At 51.4% G+C, this 21,373-nt stretch overlaps 1 protein-coding gene across 8 annotated transcripts in view; it reads right to left on the reverse strand.

The window, feature by feature from the left end:
• AXIN1 (axin 1) overlaps nt 1–21,373 on the reverse strand; it is a 68,196-nt gene that overhangs the window by 46,320 nt on the left and 503 nt on the right. For all 8 annotated transcript variants that reach the window (XM_063654732.1, XM_063654731.1, XM_063654730.1 and 5 more), the window contains exon 2: nt 15,273–16,231. In XM_063654732.1, the coding sequence (XP_063510802.1) occupies nt 15,273–16,150 (878 nt within the window). In that variant the 5' untranslated portion in view covers nt 16,151–16,231. The remainder of the gene's footprint in view (nt 1–15,272; nt 16,232–21,373) is intronic.

Consider the following 21,373-nt stretch of genomic DNA (forward strand, 5'->3'; position numbering starts at 1 on the left):
AGAAACCCTGAGTCTAATAAAAATATAAAAATTAGCCAGGGGTGGTGGCACACGCCTATAATCCCAGCTACTTAGGAGGCTGAGACAGGAGAATTGCTTGAGCCCGGGAGACGGAGGTTGCAGTGAGCCGAGATTGTGCCACTGCACTCCAGCCTGGCCAACAGAGCGAGACTCTGTCTCAAAAAAAATTTAAAAATAAAAAATAAAAAAATAAAAAATTACCCAGGCACAGTGAGGCACACCTGTGGTCCCAGCTACTCAGGAGGCTAAGGTGGGAGAATTTCTTGAGCCCAGGAGGTTGAGGCTGCAGTGAGCTGAGATCACACCACTGCACTCCAGCCTGGATGACAGAGCAAGACTATCTCAAGAAGAAAAAAAAAGCCGGGCACAGTGGCTCATGCCTGTAATCCCAGCACTTTGGGAGGCCGAGGTGAGCGGATTATGAGGTCAGGAGATGGAGACCATCCTGGCTAACACAGTGAAACACCGTCTCTACTAAAAATACAAAAAATCAGCTGGGCGTGGTGGCGGGCGCCTGTAGTCCCAGCTCTAGGGAGGCTGAGGCAGGAGAATGGCATGAACCCGGAAGGTGGAGGCTGCAGTGAGCTGAGATCGCACCACTGCACTCCAGCCTGGGCGACAGAGCGAGACTCCTTCTCAAAAAAAAAAAAAAGAAAAAAAAATTACACTTAACATCTTAACATCTCCAGAAAGATTTTGATCTAAACAATGTTGATCTAAACCAAAAAAAAAAAAAAAAAAGGATAACTTTTTGTGTATATTCAGAAAGCAAGGGCAGGAAAAAATGTATTGAAAAGATACGAAAACACAACAAAAAGAAATGCAAAATATATGAAAGATTTAAAATTTAAAGGATCACTCTAAATGGCCCAAAATCTACATAAGGTCTCAAATAAGTTCTAAAATGAGAAATGGTAAAGAGGGAGAGAAGGAATTATCAAAGAAATAACATTTCTGGCCGGATGCAATCAATGGCTCACACCTGAAATCTCAACTCTCTGAGAGACTAAGGTAGGAGGACTGCTCCAGGCCAGGAGCTTGAGACCAGCCTGGGCAACATAGGGAGACCTTGTCTCTACAAAAAACTGTAAAAAAAGATTAGAGAGGTGGGCCAGGTGCGACTGCTCACACCTGCAATCCCAGCACTTTGGGAGGCCGAGGCAGGCGGATCACCTGAGGTCGGGAGTTTGAGACCAGCCTGACCAACATGGAGAAACCCCATCTCTACTAAAAATACAAAATTAGCTGGGTGTGGTGGCGCATGCCTGTAATCCCAGCTACTCAGGAGGCTGAGGCAGGAGAATTGCTTGAACCCGGGAGGCAGCGGATGCGGTGAGCCGAGATCGCACCACTGCACCCCAACCTGGGCAACAAGAGCGAAATTCCATCTCGAAAAAAAAAATCAGTGGGGTGTGCTGGTGCCTATAGTCCCAGCTACTCTGAAGGCTGAGGCAGGAGGATCGCTCGAGCCTTTTTTTCCAGACTCGTCTCAGAAAAAAAAAAAAAAAAGAAAAGAAACAAATAGCATTTTTTAAAGTCCAGAATTAAAGGACAAATTTCTTCAGCACAATGAAAGAAAAAAGCCCCAAGCAAAACACAATATTATGAAATAACACTGTTGATAAAGAAAACATCCAAAAAATGTCTGGAGGGAAGAAAAAAAGCCCCATCCACACCGTATGAAGAGAATGGAGCCAGATCTTTCCAGTGCAGCTCAGAAAAACAGAAGGTGATGGTGCAATTCCTCCAAATTTATGGGGAGGTGCCACCCAACCTAAATTCTAAACCCAACTCATCTCTCCTTCAAGTTCTTTTGGCATGAGCACATAACACCAGTACCACAGCACACCAGTAACACAGCACCAGGTACCACAGCATGCCCATAACACAGCACCCAGTACCATACCATGCCAATAACACAGCACCCAGTACCACAGCACACCCAATACCATGGCACCCAATACCACAGCACTCAGTACCACAGCACACCAGTAACACAGCACCAGGTACCATAGCATGCCCGTAACACAGCACTCAGTACCATACCATGCCAATAACACAGCACCCAGTACCACAGCACACCAATAACACAGCATGCAGTACCATGGCATCCAATAACACAGCACGCAGTACCACAGCACCCAGTACCATAGCATGCCCATAACACAGCACCCAGTACCACATTACACCAATAACACAGCACCCAGTACCATGGCATGCCAATAACAGCACCCAGTACTACAGCACCCAGTACCCAGTACCATGGCATGCTAATTACACAGCACCCAGTACCAAGGCACACCAATAACACAGCACCCAGTACCATGGCACACCAATAACAGCACCCAGTACCATGGCACACCAATAACAGCACCCAGTACCATGGCACGCCAATAACACAGCACCCAGTACCATGGCATGCTAATTCCACAGCATCCAGTACCACAGCACACCAGTAACACAGCACCCAGTATCACAGCATGCCAATAACCCAGCACCCAGTACCATGGCATGCTAATTACACAGCACCCAATACCACGGCATGCCAATAATGTAGCACCCAGTACCATGGCATGCTAATTACACAGCACCCAGTACCACAACACACCAATAACACAGCACCCAGTACCACAGCATGCCAAAAACACAGCACCCAGTACCACTGCACACTAATAACACAGCACCCAGTAGCACAGCACGCCAGTAATGCAGCACCCAGTACTATGGCATGCTAATTACACAGCACCCAATACCACAGCACACCAATAACATAGCACCCAGTACCACAGCATGCCAATAACACAGTACCCAGTACAACACGCCAATAACACAGCACCCAGTACCACAGCATGCCAATAATACAGCACCCAGCACCATGGCATGCCAAAAACAAACCACCCAGTATCATGGCACGCTAATTACACAGCACCCAGTACCATGGCACGCTAATTACCACCCAGTACCATGGCACACTAATTACACACCACTCACTGGAGAGAAACACTCTGAGGCAAAAATAGAAAATCTTTATTTTTATGAGATATTTAATTTTTTTCTGCTTCTTTTAAAAGGAGTTTCACTTTACCCAAATGAACCAAACGCAACCAACTCATGAGAATGTATCAAACACTCCCATTGGCGTATAGAATGCACAGCCGTAAGTGGACACATAACAAAGCCAAAATAAAAACGGCCTGGACTGCTTTTATTTGTAAACTTTTTTGTTCACCATGGAAATGCTTTATCTTTATGGTATCTCCAACATAACTCCACACTGCACCACGAAGCTATAAATTCCAAAGCTAATGGAATTTCCAAGTAAAGGTGCAAGCCTGACACTGCATGAGGGGCTCTCACGCTAGTGCCTCTACTTACGTCACACTCAGATCTCCACACAGGCGCACCTCAGCCACTAGTCTGTACCAGGACACACTAATAACACAGCACCCAGTACCACGGCATGCCAATAATGCAGCACCCAGTATCACAGCACGCTAATTACACTGCACCCAGTACCACGGCACACTAATTACACAGCACCCAGTACCCAGCACACCAATAACATAGCACTCAGTACCATAGCATGCCAATAACAAAGCACCCAGTACCACGGCACACCAATAACGTAGCACCCAGTACCACTGCATGCCAATAACACAGAAACCAGTACCATGGCACCAATAACACAACACCCAGTACCACGGCACCCAATAACAGCACCCAGTACCACTGCGCCCAGTTACACAGCATGCCAGTACCACGGCACCCAATAACAGCACCCAGTACCCCTGCGCCCAGTTACACGGCATGCCAGTACCCCTGCGCCCAGTTACACAGCACCCAGTACCCCTGCGCCCAGTTACACGGCACCCAGTACCCCTGCGCCCAGTTACACGGCACCCAGTACCCCTGCGCCCAGTTACACGGCACCCAGTACCCCTGCGCCCAGTTACACGGCACCCAGTACCCCTGCGCCCAGTTACACGGCACCCAGTACCCCTGCGCCCAGTTACACGGCACCCAGTACCCCTGCGCCCAGTTACACAGCACCCAGTACCATACACACCAGCGCCACAGCACCCAGCACCACAGGATGCCTAAAGAGTAACTGTTTCAACCAGAGTGGGAATATGGAAGACTTCAGGACACATGTCTTCCAGAGAAAAAATACTTTACCCAACAGGTTTTACACTGAGGAGAATATTCACAAGCACTCTATTGAGCTGAAGAATATGGGAAGATTTAAGTTGGAAAGTAAAGTATTTAATCAAATGAAAAAAAAACAGCCATTATTAACTCAAAAACAAACACACAAAACTGTACAGGAAAGAAAATGGCCAGGCATGGTGGCTCACGCCTATAATCCTAGCAATTTGGGAGGCCAAGGCAGGTGCATCACTTGAGGTCAGGAGTTCGAGACCAGCCTGGCCAACATGGTAAAACCTGGTCTCTGCTAAAAATACAAAAATTAGCTGGGCGTGGTGACGCATGCCTGTAATCCCAGCTACTCGGGAGGCTGAGGCAGAAGAATTTCTTAAACCCAGGAGGCGGAGGTTGCAGTGAGCCAAGATCGTGCCATTGCACTCCAGCCTAGGGGACGAGAGCAAAACTCTGTCTCAAAAAAGAAAATGCTTGACCCACTTGGCTCAGAAGTGAAAGCACCAAGCATGAACACCTCAGGGCGGGGGGTGAGACAGGAGAGCAGCAGAGCTCTCAAAGAGCCAGTGGACACAAGATAGCAGTGAGCACGTTACTCAGAAAAGGCACTAAGGACCGAACCGTGTTGCCCAATTAATATGTGTCAGCCCTGACCACCACGTGGCTGTGCTTGAAGTTAAGGAAGTGTTATTGTTAGATGAGAACGTAAAGGTGGGACCCTGACCCAAGAGGGCTGGTGTCCCTAAAAGAACAGACACCAGCTGGGCGCGTTGCCTCACACCTGTAATTCCAGCACTTTGGGAGGCCAATGCAGGCAGATCACGAGGTCAGTCCAAGACCAGTCTGGCCAACATGGTGAAACCTCATCTCTACTAAAAATACAAAAATTAGCCAGGTGTGGTGGCGCATGTCTGTAATCCCAGCTACTCAGGAAGCTGAGGCAGGAGAATCATTTGAACCCAGGAGGCGGAGGTTGCAGTGAGCCAAGGTTGTACCACTGCACTCCAGTCTGGGCAACAGAGCAAGACTCCGCCTCAAAAAAAAAAAAAAAACATAAATACAAGAACTTAACTAGGTGTGGGCCAGGCGCAGTGGCTCACGCCTGTAATCCCAGCACTTTGGGGGGCCGAGGCGGGTGGATCACGAGGTCAGGAGATTGAGACCATGCTGGCTAACACGGTGAAACCCCGTCTCTATTAAAAACACAAAAAAATTAGCTCGGCGTGGTGGTGGGCACCTGTAATCCCAGCTACTGGGGAGGCTGAGGGAGGAGCAGCTCTTGAGCCTGGGAGGGAGAGGTTGCAGTGAGCTAAGATCACACCACTGCACTCCAGCCTGGGTGACAGAGCAAGACCCCATCTCAAAAAAAAAAAAAGACACATTTACGTGTATCCTTTTTAAAGAAAAAATGTGCTTTTGAATAGCTGCATATTATAAAGCTTTTATTCTTTTAATAATATACTTTCTAATTATAAACATGCTGTTATAGGAATTTGGAAAATACAGAAAAACAAAGAAAAAAATTAAAAGCCCACATATCCAACTGTACAGAAAAAAAATGCCTGTGTAACCAACCAGCTTGCCACTGGGCATTCAAGTCATCCTATTTGCTGGACTATTACAAGCAGCACTCCTTAGGGTTATTTTAAATGTTTGTTTAGGGGCAGACACCAATCCCATAGACTACAGGTGAGCTAGTAAAGATCCAGGGTGGGTCAAAACCAAAAAAAAAAAAAAGCACTGGAGCAACCTCAAAGGAGGCAGGAGGGTGAGTGCCATGAGCAGGGCCCAGGACCAAGCAGCCCACTGCAGCTCACAGCGAGGACAGCGCCTGCCCGGACACCCGGACACCTGGACGCCCAGCCACCCGGCCACCTGGCCACCCAGCCAGCGGTTGAGCCAAGAGCTGAGCCCATTTGCCAGCAGATGCCTCAACGGATCACGAAGGAGGCCCATGGGCCGAGGATGCAATCCACACAAGCCAGAGTCCAACTCCGGACAGGGCCCAGGGTACTTTGCTGGAGGAGAAGGGCATGGAGTCTGGGCCCTATGCACACTCAGCCGGGCATGAGGCCTCTGGGGGCCCCCCGGACGCCATAGCAGTATGGTGGAGCTGTGTGTGTTTTCACAGAGCCCTGTGACCAGTCTCCATCTTTCAGGGAGTGGAGAGACCAAACACCTTCTGGAGCTAATGGGTTCTGAGAGGACCCTGAGTGGTTATTCTCACAGATGTGACACGTGGAAACTGAGGCGAAGCTGCTGCCCTCCACACGCGCAAGTAGGCAGCGGAGGGGCCCAAGAAAGAGCCAACAGGCGGCCCTCTCTCCCTGACAGCCACCATGGCCCAGCCTGGCCCCCACCTCCGATAACTGCAGGGTACGCTGCTACAGATGACGTCTGCGTTTGACAAGGATGAGCAGAACCGGAGCGTGTGCATCAATTCAAATCTGTGACACTGGCACAAAATGTGAGAATGGGCTGGGGTGCCAGGCAGCCAGTCACGGCTACGGCTCAGTTCCAAGAAGGGCCACACGGGCCCACAGGGACACTTGCTCCAAGCCCTCCAGAAACAGCTGCTGCAGGTCAGCACCAGCACCAGGGCCAGGCACACAGTCTCGTCAGCACGTCTGCCACTGGCTGTCTGCAAAGTGCTTCCCTTTCACAACCCACCCACACAGCTCGGGACTGAGGTCCACCCATGCAAAGGGGCCTCTCGGTTCCAGAATCCTTTGGCCTGACAGGCAACTACAGATACTTTCGTGGACTCTGCTGAAACCTGTCTGAGACTATGGAGCTTTACGTGGCTAAGGAAGAGAAAAAATATGTTTGGAGTCCTTGCCCACTGACAGCTGCATAAAAATACAAGATGGACTGGGCACAGTGGCTCACGCCTGTAATTCCAGCACTTTGGGAGGCCGAGGTGGGCGGATCACTTAAGGTCAGGAGTTCGAGACCAGCCTGGCCAACATGGCGAAACCTTGTCTCTACTAAAAATACATAAAGTAGCCAGGAGTGGGGGTACGCACCTGTAATCCCAGCTACTCGGGAGGCTGAGACTGGAGAATCACTTGAACCTGAGAGGCAGAGGTTGCAGTGAGCCGAGATCGTGCCACTGCACTCCAGCCTGGGAGACAAGAGCGAAACTCCATCTTGGGGGAAAAAAAAAAGTGGGATGCAAGCTGGTGCTGTGGTGACAGAGTCCAGCAGAGCACCGGCAGAGTCCAGCAGAGTCTGGGATTACAGGCGTGAGCCACCATGCCTGGCCAGGAATCATTTTTAAAGTTTTCCTTGGACATCCACAAACAAAAAAATTTCTCTTTGGGCTGGGCGTGGTGGTTCACACCTGCAACCCCTGCACTTTGGGAGGCCGAGGCAGGCAGATCACTTGGGGTCAGGAGTTCAAAACCAGCCAGCCTGGTCTCAAAAACAGGCTGGGCGCGGTGGCTCACGCCTGTAATCGCAGTACTTTGGGAGGCTGAGGTGGGCGGATCACAAGGTCAGGAGATCGAGACCATCCTGGCTAACATGGTGAAACCCCATCTCTACTAAAAATACAAAAAAAATTAGCGGGGCGTGGTGACACGCGCCTGTAGTCCCAGCTGCTGAGGAGGCTGAGGCAGGAGAATCGCTTGAACCCAGGAGATGGAGGTTGCAGTGAGCTGAGATTGTGCCACTGCACTCCAGCCTTGGCGATAGAGCGAGACTCCATCTCAAAAAAAAAAAAAAAAAAAAATTAGCCAGGCATTGTGGCGGGTGCCTATAACCCCAGCTACTGGGGAGGTTGGGGCAGGAGAACTGCCTCAACCTGGGAGGCGGAGGCTGCAGTGAGCCGAGACTGTGCCACTGCACTCCAGCCTGGGTGACAGAGCAAGACTCTGTCTTAAAAAAAAAAAAAAAATTCTCTTTAGATCTGCTCAAAGAGGGGAAGCAAATACCCCAAAGGAGACTAGAAAGCCTCCCACACCCAGGCAAGGGGAGCCCACGCAACCGGCAGTATGGCTCACAAGCACCTCTGCTCCCTCTGCACCACAGCAGAGGTCCCCTTAACAAGACAAGCCTGGGGGCGACCCCTCCCTGGGCCACACCCTTTGCACAGGAAGCAGAGTTCACCCTTGCAACACAGCCCCTCTGCAGCCGGGCACCTTCAACAGCACCACCGCCTGAGATCCAACTGACACGGAAACCCAAAACCAGTCCTCCACAGACAACTCTGTACACATTTTGGGCCCTTTCTTTCTCTTCTTCTTTTTTTTTTTTTTTTTTAACCATTTCTTCTCTTAACCTTTTAGGCCATTACCAGAAACACAGTCAATAAACTAATGAGCAGGTCAGACGGTTCCTCATGCACCCCTGCGGGAACCTGAACGGCAAGTGCTGGCTGCCCACCTTGAAAGGACCCACCAGTCCTCTGGGCAGCTCCACGAACCAGGAGCCCAAGACAAGCCACCATGTTGCTCCTGCTGTGGACATGTCTGTCATCCACTCTCTGGCCACAGCCACACTGACCAGCCCTATCCATAAATGCATCACTGGACTGGCCCGGGAAGACACACGAAAATATCTAGAAAGACCCTGTCCCCAGCCAGCGAGGAAGGTCAGGGCAGTCAACAGAAGGGGCCAGTGGTGAGGGGACTGCGGGCCTGACCAAGCGGACCTGGCAGGCGCATGCAAGGCCAGCCCTGAAGGCCGCCTGGTGGGCCAAGCCACCCTGAAGAGGAGCAGAGCCTGAGCCCGCCGGCCTGGGAGTACAGGCCCTGGGCCTCCCGCCCAGCACTCAGTCAACAGCAGAACCTGCCTGCTGATCTACACCGCTGAAATGACGAGGTGAACCAGCCAGCTCTGTTCAAAGTTCCACTGACAATGGGAACAAAGACCCGAAGGTGCAGAAAGTGTTCCCACAGAGGCAGAACCGGGGAGGCAGGGAGGAACCCCATGAAACCTTGGCCCAGGCGCTCAAAATGACAGCGGGTGAGTGGGACAAATGCAGAGAAGGGCCAGGAATGGAGCTCTTTCCTAGGCTGAGACAAACACCTAAGCAGAACACTTCACTTTCCTCAAATCAAGTATGTGAAACCACCACACGGCTCACGCACGGACCAACAAGGACCCGCACCCAGGCCTCCCACAGGGGAACTGGACGCCTGTGGCCGTGCTGGACCGCAGCAGCCCCACTGCAGGGGATGAGGGACTGTGGCAGAGATGCAGGCAAAGCAGCCCCCAGGACAGAGGGGTCAGCACGCGAGGCCTGGCCCTCCTGACACGTTCCTTCACGCAAATTCCACCCCGGTGAGAGGTGACAGCGTGCTGGCAGTCCTCACAGCCCTCACTTGCTCTCGGCGCCTCCTCTGCCTGGGCTCCCACTTTGGCGGCACTTGAGGAGCCCTTCAGCCCGCCACTGCACTGTGGGAGCCCCTTTCTGGGCTGGCCAAGGCCAGAGCCAGCTCCCTCAGCTGACAGGGAGGTGTGGAGGAACAGGCGCGAGCGGGAACCAGGGCTGCGTGCGGCGCTTGCGGGCCAGCTGGACTTTCGGGTGGGCGTGGGCTTGGCGGGCCGGGCACTAGGAGCAGCTGGCCGGCCCTGCAGGCCCCGGGCAATGAGGGGCTTAGCACCTGGGCCAGCGGCTGCAGAGGGTGTACTGGGTCCCCCAGCATTGCCAGCCCACCGGCGCTGTGCTCAATTTCTCTTCAGGCCTTAGCTGCCTTCCCGCAGGGCAGGGCTCAGGACCTGCAGCCCGCCATGCCTGAGCCTCCCACCCCCTCTGTGGGCTCCGGTGCCGCCGGAGCCTCCCCGACGAGTGCAGCCCCCTGCTCCACCGCGCCCGGTCCCATCGACCACCCAAGGGGTAAGAGTGCAGGCGCACGGCGCAGGACTAGCAGGCAGCTCCACCTGTAGCCCCAGTGCGGGATCCACTGGGTGAAGCCAGCTGGGCTCCTGAGTCTGGTGGGGACGTGGAGAACCTTTATGTCTAGCTAAGGGATTGTAAATACACCAACTGGCACTCTGTATCTAGCTCAAGGTTTGTAAACACACCAATCAGCACCCTGTGTCTAGCTCAGGGTTTGTGAATGCATCAATCGACACTCTGTATCTAGCTACTCTGGTGGGGCCTTGGAGAACCTTTATGTCTAGCTAGGGGATTGTAAATACACCAATCGGCACTCTGTATCTAGCTCAAGGTTTGTAAACACACCAATCAGCACCGTGTGTCTAGCTCAGGGTTTGTGAATGCACCAATCGACACTCTATATCTAGCTACTCTGGTGGAGACTTGCAGAACCTTTATGTCTAGCTAGGGGATTGTAAATACACCAATCGGCACTCTGTAGCTAGCTCAAGGTTTGTAAACACACCAATCAGCACCCTGTGTCTAGCTCAGGGTTTGTGAATGCATCAATCGACACTCTGTATCTTGCTACACTGGTGGGGCCTTGGAGAACCTTTATGTCTAGCTAGGGGATTGTAAATACACCAATCGGCGCTCTGTATCTAGCTCAAGGTTTGTAAACACACCAATCAGCACCCTGTGTCTAGCTCAGGGTTTGTGAATGCATCAATCGACACTCTGTATCTTGCTACACTGGTGGGGCCTTGGAGAACCTTTATGTCTAGCTAGGGGATTGTAAATATACCAATCGGCACTCTGTAGCTAGCTCAAGGTTTGTAAACACACCAATCAGCACCCTGTGTCTAGCTCAGGGTTTGTGAATGCACCAATCGACACTCTGTATCTAGCTACTCTGGTGGGGACTTGGAGAACCTTTGTGTCGACACTGTATCTGGCTAATGCGGTGGGGACAAGGAGAACCTTTGTGTCTAGCTCAGGGATTGTAAACGCACCAATCAGCGCCCTGTCAAAACAGACCACTCGGCTCTACCAGCTCCACCAATCAGCAGGATGTGGGTGGGGCCAGATAAGAGAATAAAAGCAGGCTGCCCGAGCCAGCAGTGGCAATCTGCTTGGGTCTCCTTCCACACAGTGGAAACTTTGTTCTTTCTCTCTTTGCAATAAATCTTGCTGCTGCTCACTCTTTGGGTCCACACTGCCTTTATGAGCTGTAACACTCACTGCGAAGGTCTGCAGCTTCACTCCTGAAGCCAGCGAGACCACAAACCCACCGAGAGGAACAAACAACTCCAGACGCGCCGCCTTAAGAGCTGTAACACTCACCGCGAAGGTCTGCAGCTTCACTCCTGAGCCAGCGAGACCATGAACCCACCAGAAGGAAGAAACTCCAAACACATCTGAACATCAGAAGGAACAAACTCCGGACACGCCGCCTGTAAGAACTGTAACACTCACGGCGAGGGTCCGCGGCTTCATTCTTGAAGTCAGTGAGACCAAGAACCCACCAATTCCGGACACACCGGGACGACTAACCGGCTCTCCACAGGAAATGCATCCCCTAACACGTGAGGCCTAAGCTCCAGGCCCTGTTGTGGTAGTAATGCTCACCAGCTGCCTGTTCAGTACCCACGCTCCTTTTCCCTTTGCATTACCCGCAGCCTTTCTTTGGAGGACCACCCCCAGCTCCCCACTGGGGAGCAGCCGTCTGTCTGGGTGGAGAACCCCACTTTCCTTCAGAAGTGGCCCTGCTGCACAGCCCCCAGCACACGCACCATGACTGTGCTGAGACAGACAGGACACAGCGGCACAGGTGCCCTCCTCAGAGCAACAGCAGGCCCGTCCGTCAGAGCTGCGGGAAGCATCTGTAAACCAGAGCCCAGAGCCCAAGGTCACTGCAGCAGCCACCTCCAACACAAAGCCCACGAAGCCACCCACCAGGCAGGCAAAGTCACACTGGCACAAAGCAAAGGTGCCAGGCCCTGACTGAGGCACACCTGAGGCTCTGCCTCAACAGTGCCCTTCAGGGTTGGGCTCAGGTGGGTGGGTTTCCACGACTTCCAACCTAGTGCACCCTCACCCACACCTGGCAGGACAAAGAGAATGGTCCAAATGTGAGGAACACAGCCTGGACTTCATGCCCTGTCCGTGCTGACAAGCAACCATTCCAACATCAGAGATCTTCAAGCCACAAGGCTGCACCACAGGCCACCTCCCACAGAGATGATTCAACCGCAGACAGGACTCCCAAGCCCCAGGGTCCTCTGCCACCAGCAGCCCCAGAGCAGGCAAGTTAGGACCCAAACTGTGTAGACACAGCTACACAAAATTAGACAGGAGAAGCCAATGTATTCCACTAATTTCATAGCAAAGGTTGCTTATTACAAATACAGCAAACCAAGGACAGACGGCAAAGCTACTGCTCGCAGCCAAGAACTGAAGAGTAGCTGGGAGGGAGGCACTGGGGTTCTAACGGCAGAAATCAGAACAGAGCTCATTTTCTTCCTGCAGCCCAGCCCTCAACTTCAGTCTCATCTTAAAAATAACCAGCCAGCGCCGGGCGCAGTGGCTCACACCTGGAATCCCAGCACTTTGGGAGGCTGAGGCGGGCGGATCTCTTGAGGAAAGGAGTTCAAGACCAGACTGGCCAATATGGTAAAACCCCATCTCTACTAAAAATACAGAAAAGTAGCTGGGCATGGTAGCTCACACTTGTAATCCCAGCTACTCGGGAGGCTGAGGCAGGAGACTCACTTGAACCCAGGAGGCAGAGGTTGCAGTGAGCTGAGATTGCACTACTGCACTCCAGCCTGGGCGACAGAGTGAGACTCCATCTCAAACAAAAAAAACAGGTAAAAAAAAAATAACCAGCCAGGTGCAGTGGCTCACACCTGTAATCCCAGCACTTTGAGAGGCTGAGATCACTGGAGCCCAGGAGCTCGAGACCATCCTGGCCAACGTGGCGAAACACCGTCTCTACTAAAAATACAAAAATTAGCCAGGCCTGGTAGCACACACCTGTAATCCCAGCTACTTGGGAGGCAAGAGAATCACTTAAACCCAGGAGGCAGAAGTTGCAGTGAGCTGAGATAGTGAGATAATGCTACTACACTCCAGCCTGTGTGACAGAGCGAGACTCCATCTCAAAAAAAAAGAAACTCAACTCTCAGTTATACCAGGCTTACTCAACAGGATAACTTTGTGGCATATTGTGTCCTAAAATGCTTGCTAAATAGCACTTGGCTAAAGACAATGAACAAAAGGAAAAAAAGGCCGGGTGTGGTGGCCCACGTCTGTAATCCCAGCACTTTGGGAGGCTGAGGTGGGCGGATCACGAGGTCAGGAGATCGAGACCATCCTGGCTAACGCGGTGAAACCCCATCTCTACTAAAAATACAAAAAATTGGCCGGGCGTGGTGGCGGGCGCCTGTAGTCCCAGCTACTCGGGAGGGTGAGGCAGGAGAATGGCATGAACCCGGGAGGCGGAGCTTGCAGTGAGCAGAGATGGCGCCACTGCACTCCCGCTTGGGCGATAGAGCAAGGCTCCGTCTCAAAAAATAAAAAAATTAACCTAGAAAGTCCATTTTTTTTTTTTTTTCCTGAGACAGTTTCGCTCTTGTCCTCTTGTTGCCCAGGCTGGAGTGCAATGGCACAACCAAGGCTAGCTGCAACCTCTGCCTCCCAGGTTCAAGCGATTCTCCTGCTTCAGCCTCCCGAGTAGCCGGGATTACAGGCATGCGCCACCTCGCCTATCTAATTTTTGTATTTTTAGTAGAAATGAGGTTTCACCATGTTGGCCAGGATGGTCTCGAACTCCCGACCTCAGGTAATTCGCCCGCCTCGGCCTCCCAAAGTGCTGGGATTACAGGCGTGAGTCACTGCGCCCAGTTGACAGTCCATCTTAAATCGTATCACTTAGACTACAAGTTTAACCTTAGACATGTTTAATCCTGTGTTTATGAGCAAGTAGCCAATTTCTGTGTCACAGTAAGCTTGAAGAACTAATATGGGTTTTTAATAACTCCTCGGGAGAGTCCCAGCACATGGGACTGTGCTTTCGGAGTCTTGATTAGATCAGCAGAGGCCACATGAATTCCAGGCTTTCAAAGTTACACAGGCCGGAGCCTCCGGTCACCAGCTCTAGGGAAAGAGTGGGAAATGCATGCGCTCTGCTCACAAGCACAGTAGATGCCAGCCCGAAAGCCAAATAAACCTTCAGGAACCACGCAGGGATCACGGGGAAGGAAGAACGAAGAAACAGGTTCCAAGGCTGAGCACCACTCTGCTCCCTCCCAGGCAACACACGCACCCCACACGCCCTGCCAGGATCGCCTCAGGGTCCGGGCTGCTGTGAACTACACAACAGCACCAACAGATTTTGTTGGCAGGAAAAAAGGCCTAATCCTGGAATGCCCACTATAGCCACAGAAAGTTTTCAAAGTACTCTGACCATTCCCCACACGTAAAACGTCCCCCCTACTATTTCTCAGCCTCTAGGAAGAAGCTTAGAAGATCATTATAAAAGCAATAATCTGGCCGGGTGTGGCGGCTCACGCCTGTAATCCCAGCACTTTGGGAGGCCGAGGCAGGCAGATCACCTGAGGTCGGGAGTTCGGGACCAGCCTGGCCAACATGGAGAAACCCCGTCTCTACTAATAATGCAAAATTAGCCGGGCGTGGTGGCGCATGCCTGTAATCCCAGCTACTCAGAAGGCTGAGGCAGGAGAATCGCCCGAACCCGGGAGGCGAAGGTTGCAGTGAGCTGAGATTGTGCCATTGCACTCCAGCCTGGGCAACAAAAATGAAACTCCGTCTCAAAAAAAAAAAAGCAAGAATCCAATTCTCCAATTCTTATCGATGCCCTGAAACGTCCACTCCTCCCTTTATTAAGCACAAAGGACCATGTCTACTGGGTAGATCCAGCTCCTATTTAAGAGGTTACAGACTTAACTGCTGAAGGGTAAAGTTTACATGTCATTGTGACGTCTAAGAATTCCGATGTTCCTAATGATTCATAAAGTCATATATTTTAGTCTGTTCTCAGTAAAAGTATTCTCAACATTACAAATATAAAAAAGTATCTAATGACAAATGCAAAAGTATCACAAATAAGAACAGAACCAAAATTCAACCCCAGCGGCAACAGGACATCCGGTGTGGGTTAACGCCCGCCTCATCAGCACCTTTCCCTGGCTTGTTCTCCAGCTCTCGGAGGTGAGTACAGAAAGCGGACGCCTGGCGTCGGACTCACCTGAACTCTCTGCCTTCGCTGTACCATCTACTGGAGGAGACCCTCGGGGCAGCTGTCTCCAGGAGCAGCTTCTGAGGGAGTCTTCCGGGAGGAGCAGCGTCTCTGCCATCGTCCTCGTCCATGTCCTGGTCACACTTCCATTCCTCATCTTCATTTAAAGTCGGCAGGTATCCAGATATGCCCTTCCCTGTCCCTGACCCAGAGCTCTGGTCACTACAGACTTTCGGGCTCTCCGAGCCTGTCCTCGTATATTCCAAATAAATATCAGACTTAAGGAAGGAGGGATAGGTGTTTTCCTCCATAGTGGCCTGGATTTCTGTCTGGGCCTGGTCAAACATGGCAGGATCGATCAGCTGCTTCATGATGCAGCCCTTTATGAAGCTCTTGGTGGCTGGCTTGGTCTGCCGGGACACGATGCCATTGTTATCAAGAATGTACTTTCGGTAGATGGCTCTCGCCAGCTTCAGCCTCTTCTCCTCGTTCGAGTCACAGGGCTCCAGCTTCCTGAAGCCAGTGCAGGCAAACCAGAAGTCCAGCAAGTCGGCACAGCCCTCCTGCTTCAGGAAAGTCCTGAACAGGCTTATCCCATCTTGGTCATCCAGCAGGGAGTGCAGTGACTCAGCCCACTTCAAGTATGGTGGGGTGGGGGAGGCACTGCCCTCAGGCTCGTACCCCAGGTCCAGATCCGAGCGCCTCGGAGTGGCCGTCGAAGTCTCACCTTTAACGCCAACACCTTTCCCGGAGCAGAAACTGTAGCTGGCGGGCCTCGGGTCTGTGGACACCAGTTCTCCCTCCTCACCAGGCACTGGGGGTCGGGGAGCATCTTCGGTGAAACTTGCTCCGAGGTCCAAGGGGAAACCCTGCTCTTGGATATTCATTTTGGGACTCTGCGTCAATGAACAATGAGCGCTGCACCCTAATACATCAGTACTTACAGCTCCAAAGTGAATCAATCTGTCCTGTTGAAACCATTAAGAGGACAAGGATTAGGAAAGGTGGGTCCATGAAACACGACCAGAGGTTTTCTCAAGACAAGACTCACGATGACGCCCTCCCGCTCAAACTCAAAGCAAGAAACTCAGTTTAAATGTTCAATCAAGATATATTTTGGCCACAAGCATAGTTCTACTTTAAAGCAATTTCTGGAAACTTTTACAACTACAGGAATGCCTCTCATGCTAAGAAGGGATGCCCAGGACATGGGAATGCCACTCCCCACAAGTCTCGCTGCACGAACATCACAGAGGCTGGCAGCTTGAGCACCTCCCACCTCAGCTGCAGAGCTGAGGGACAGGGAAGGCAGGCAGACCGGAGGAAGGAAAGCTGCCTCTAGTCCTGACTATGTGTATAAACCTGAGTGAGGGCTGGACCCTCACAAGTAAGACGGAGACAATCGCTCCACCAGCCCCACCAACACTCAGAGAGAAAGGAAGGTGCGCTACAGCCCCGAAGGTGGTGGGCGTCTTCTGAACCCCACGTCCTCCAGGCTCACGGCCACTGTTTTCCGCCTGCTGCATCACGTCACGCGTGGTACACCTTGCAACACATGAGAACACACTGCAGGGTGTTCCTCCGACTCTCAACACACGCCTCAAAGAGATAATCATGGGTCACCTTCAGCCCCATCGACTGAGGGATCAAGGACACCACCCACGCCCACAGAGGCGCTCGGACGCTGTCACTGGAGACAATCTTAAAATGCTCTGTCAGAATGCTGCACGTGACTCTGAAAAGCCTCTCTGATGAGGATTCAGATAGCAAATAGTAAATGGGTACTTTAATGAACAGAGAAGGTACAGAATAAAAGGAAATGCAAATACAATTTTTAGCTAAGGAAGCTATAGTTCAGTGACTTCACTCCTTAAGCTGAAAACCAAACCACCCACCCTCTCAGACATCAGGGAACTATAGAATTTGCTGCTACTACTGCTGCTGCTGCTACAAGCCTGCAAGGGGTGTGCAAAAGAGAGTAGATAAGGGCTCCAACAGAACCCCTGCCACGGTCTATGGTCATTCCTGCCATGTCCTACAGGAGCCCAGGAGCTCTGGCTATGCCTCTCAACCCGGCCATGCAGGTGACTGAAACAACAGCCTGCCATGATGTAAGTGGTCCTGGCTAAAACGGGCTGGAGAGAGGGCTTTAGAGAAGCATGTTGGGTTCAAAAGCCTGGAGTGCTGAACAAGTCACAGGGAACAAATAAAACCCTAAAACCCAGGACCAACTCAAGGGGGATCTCCCAGCCACCACTCCACACTGCTGTCCCTTGTCTATGTGGAATCTGTCCCCCACACCAACTTCCTCACATTGCACACACTTTACCAGCCAACAGCTGCTCACAGCTGGAAGCAAGAAGGATCCACAGAGCCAGGCGTGGTGTCGCGCACCTGTAGTCCCAGCTACTCAGGAGGCTGAGGCTGGAGGATCCCTTGAGCCCAAGAGTTCAAGACTAACCTGGGCAACATAGTGAGACCCAATCTCTACCAAAAAAAAGTTCTTAATTAGCCGGGTATGGTGGCGTATGCCTGTAGTCCCAGCTACTTGGAAGACTGAGGCAAGAGGATCACTTAACCCCAGGAGTTCAACGCTGCAGTGAGCTATAATTGCACCCCACTGCACTCCAGCCTGGGCAACAGAGCAAGATCCTGTCTCTAAAAAAAAAAAAAAAGGCCGGGCACAGTGGCTCACGCCTGTAATCCCAGCACTTTGGGAGGCCGAGGTGGGCGGATCACGAGGTCAGGAGCTCGAGACCATCCTGGCTAACACAGTGAAACCCCATCTCTACTAAAAATACAAAAAATTAGCCGGGCGTGGTGGTGGGCACCTGTAGTCCCAGCTGCTCAGGAGACTGATGCAGGAGAATGGCATGAACCCGGGAGGCGGAGCAAAAATAAAATAAAATTAGTAAATAAATAAGAAGCACCCATAGATGGAGAATGGTTTGCAACTATGTCCCCCCAATGTCTTTTTTTTTTTTTTTTGAGACTGAGTCTCGCTCTGTTGCCCAGGCTGGAGTGCAGTGGCGCAATCTCGGCTCACTGCAAGCTCCGCCTCCCGGGCTCATGCCATTCTCCTGCCTCAGCCTCCCGAGTAGCTGGGACTACAGGTGCCCGCCACGACGCCCGGCTAATTTTTTTGTATTTTTTAGTAGAGACGAGGTTTCACCATGTTAGCCAGGATGGTCTCGATCTCCTGACCTTGTCATCCGCCCGTCTCGGCCTCCTAAAGTGCTGGGATTACAGGCGTGAGCCACCGCACCCGACCTATGTGCCCCCAGTGACATTTCAGCAGCTAAGGACTTTGTGTGAATGCTGCTGGGTAGGGTGTCATCTTGGCCTCAGCAGGAACACACAGCTCTAAAGGTCAAGGCCCAGTGAGCTCTGACATCCTGCTGCTCACAGACCACTTCAGCGGCAGCCACTCCATGAGCCGCATCAGCATGGAGGGAGCACCCTGAGCGTGGGCACCTCCACACTAGCTCATGGTCATCTGTCTGGGACGCCGTCACAGGAAAGAAGGCCTGCACCCTGACCACCTGAGCCTTACCGTTATAGATGTACTGCCATTCACTAGCTTGAAGAACCAAGTCACCGGAAAGTGGAAAGTGACTAACCAGACAGTGCTCAGAAGGGAGGCTAACCACAAGTCACCATCATGCTCTCATAAGGGACTTATGTCTTGTGTGTTAATTATTGGTAGTAGCGGGACCCACAGCACCCAGCACAAGGTCCTGCAACTAACAGGCACCAATAAGTATTTAATTCATTCATGTGAAAAAGAAAGACATTTGTCACAGACGCCAAACACTGGCTCTCTACAGAGGCTGAACTACTGTACCACAGAAAACAGCAGCAAATTCTAACCAAAACTAATGGGTTTTGTTTTGTTTTTTGTTATTTTGAGACAGGGTCTCGCTCTGTCGCCTAGGCTGGACTGCAGTGGGGCGATCTCAGCTCTCACTGCAGCCTCAGCTTCCCAGGCTCAAGCAATTCTCCAGCCTCAGCCTCTCAAGTGGCGGGGACGACAGGCACGAGCCATCAACGCCCGGCTAATTATTGTATTTTGGGTTTCACCATGTTGGCCAGGCTGGTCTCAAACTCCTGAGCTCAAAGCAATCCACCCGCCTCGGCCTCCCAAAGTGCTGGGATGACAGGCCACTTTGCCTGGCCCCAAAACTAATGTTTTAATTCATGTGTGAACCAAATTTTCAGAGCCCAGAAGAAAATTTTCTTATAATCATGTGTATTTTTGGCTGTCAACCGACAGAAGACTTTTTGGTGTCCCTGGAAGCACATGAACCCCTCCACAAGTTACTGATGTTGTTGAAACATGTCCCAATTCCTGAAATCTCTGGGTTCCCACAGGGAAGCACACCAAGCATTTAGCGTACACACACGTACACACCACACATAAAGCAGCCATGTTCACTCAGTTCAGTATCAAATGCCTGCAAGCACGGAATCTGGCCCACAGCCTGTAGCTACCATCAATAAAGTGAGTCCATAAAACGGGCGGGATGCCTACAAGTCTGATACTGTATTTAAAATCCCTTTCGTCACTGCTTAGGCATATGCTCCAGGCACCATGGCAGCAAACTCAATGCTACCTACGTGTGTAGGTATTTATTTTATCCAAACGTAACTTCTGACATTTTGATTTACATGGAGGAGGCAAGTAACACAACACGACTCTGACATCTTCCCAGCTGTCCATTGATTTAACTCTTGAAGGTTCACAGCTACTATTTCACATGTAATTTATTCCCCCATCACTGAAATTCTCAATGACCAATGTAATCCGAAAAAGTCTGCTTAGCTTTTCTGAAACTAGAAATCCAAGACACGTCAACACCAGCTGAAAATCAAACAAAAACACTGTGTTTTTCATGCTTTCCCATCCTTGTCCCCAAATGGAGATCTTAAAACTGAAACCAAGGCCAGGTGAGGTGGCTCACGCCTGTAATCCCAGCACTTTGGGAGGCTGAGGTGGGCGGATCACCTGAGGTCAGGAGTTCAAGACCATCCTGACCCACATACAGAAACCCCATCTCTACTAAAAATACAAAATTAGTCAGGCTTGGTGGCGCATGCCTGTAATCCCAGCTACTTGGGAAGGCTGAGGCAGGAGAATCGCTTGAACCTGGGAGGCAGAGGATGCGGTGAGCAGAGATCACGCCACTGCACTCCAGCCTGGGCAACGAGAGCAAAACTCTGTTTCAAAAAAAAAAAAAAAAAAACTGAAACCGAGCTATTGCTGAGTATCTCGGGTAGCCGGTTTAGACTGTGTTTTCTCCAAAACAGGGCCTGTGGATCCAAGTAAGCTCGAGATTCTTCCTGAAGAAGCAGAGAACAAAAGTGTGAGCAAAAACAAGGGGCTGACATGCACAATAAGAACCCTTTATACACTACCTTAGAAGGGGCCAGGCGCGGTGGCACACGCCTGTAATCCCAACACTTTGGTAGGCCAAGGTGGGCGGATCACCTGAGGTCAGGAGCTCCAGGCCAGCCTGGTCAACATGGTGAAACCCTGTCTCTACTAAAAATACAAAAATTAGCCAGGCGTGGTGGTGCATGCCTGTTATCCTAGCTACTCAGGAGGCTGAAGCAGGAAAACTGCTTGAACCCGGGAGGCGGAGGTTGCAGTGAGCCAAGACAGAGCCACTGCACTCCAGCCTGGGTTACAGTGCGAGACTCCTTCTCAAAAAAATAATAATAATTATTATTATCTTAGAGGGGACGGTGGTCACCCCTGTAGTCCCAACACCTTGGGAGGCTGAGGCAGGTGGATCGCTTGAGGCCAAGAATTCAACGCCCTCTGGGCAATATAGTGACACCCCACCTCTACAAAAAAAAAAAAAAAAAATTATCTTATAGATGGGCTGAGAAAAATCCCCAGAGAACTGACATGTTTTTCTCTACTTTCTTCAATGCCAAGCTGAAAGTTTCACTGCTCAGGCAGTGCAGCTCTGGTTTCACGGGGGGCTAAATTCCAAAGTGCAGGGCAGGGGTAAAATCTAAGAACCACACCCAAGAGAGAGACCAGTGTTTGGGCAGCAAGGCATCAACCTGGAGGGTACGGACGCCGGAGCACGCGGCTACTCAGG

Source organism: Pongo pygmaeus, chromosome 18, assembly GCF_028885625.2.
Source record: "Pongo pygmaeus isolate AG05252 chromosome 18, NHGRI_mPonPyg2-v2.0_pri, whole genome shotgun sequence".
NCBI lineage: Eukaryota > Metazoa > Chordata > Mammalia > Primates > Hominidae > Pongo > Pongo pygmaeus.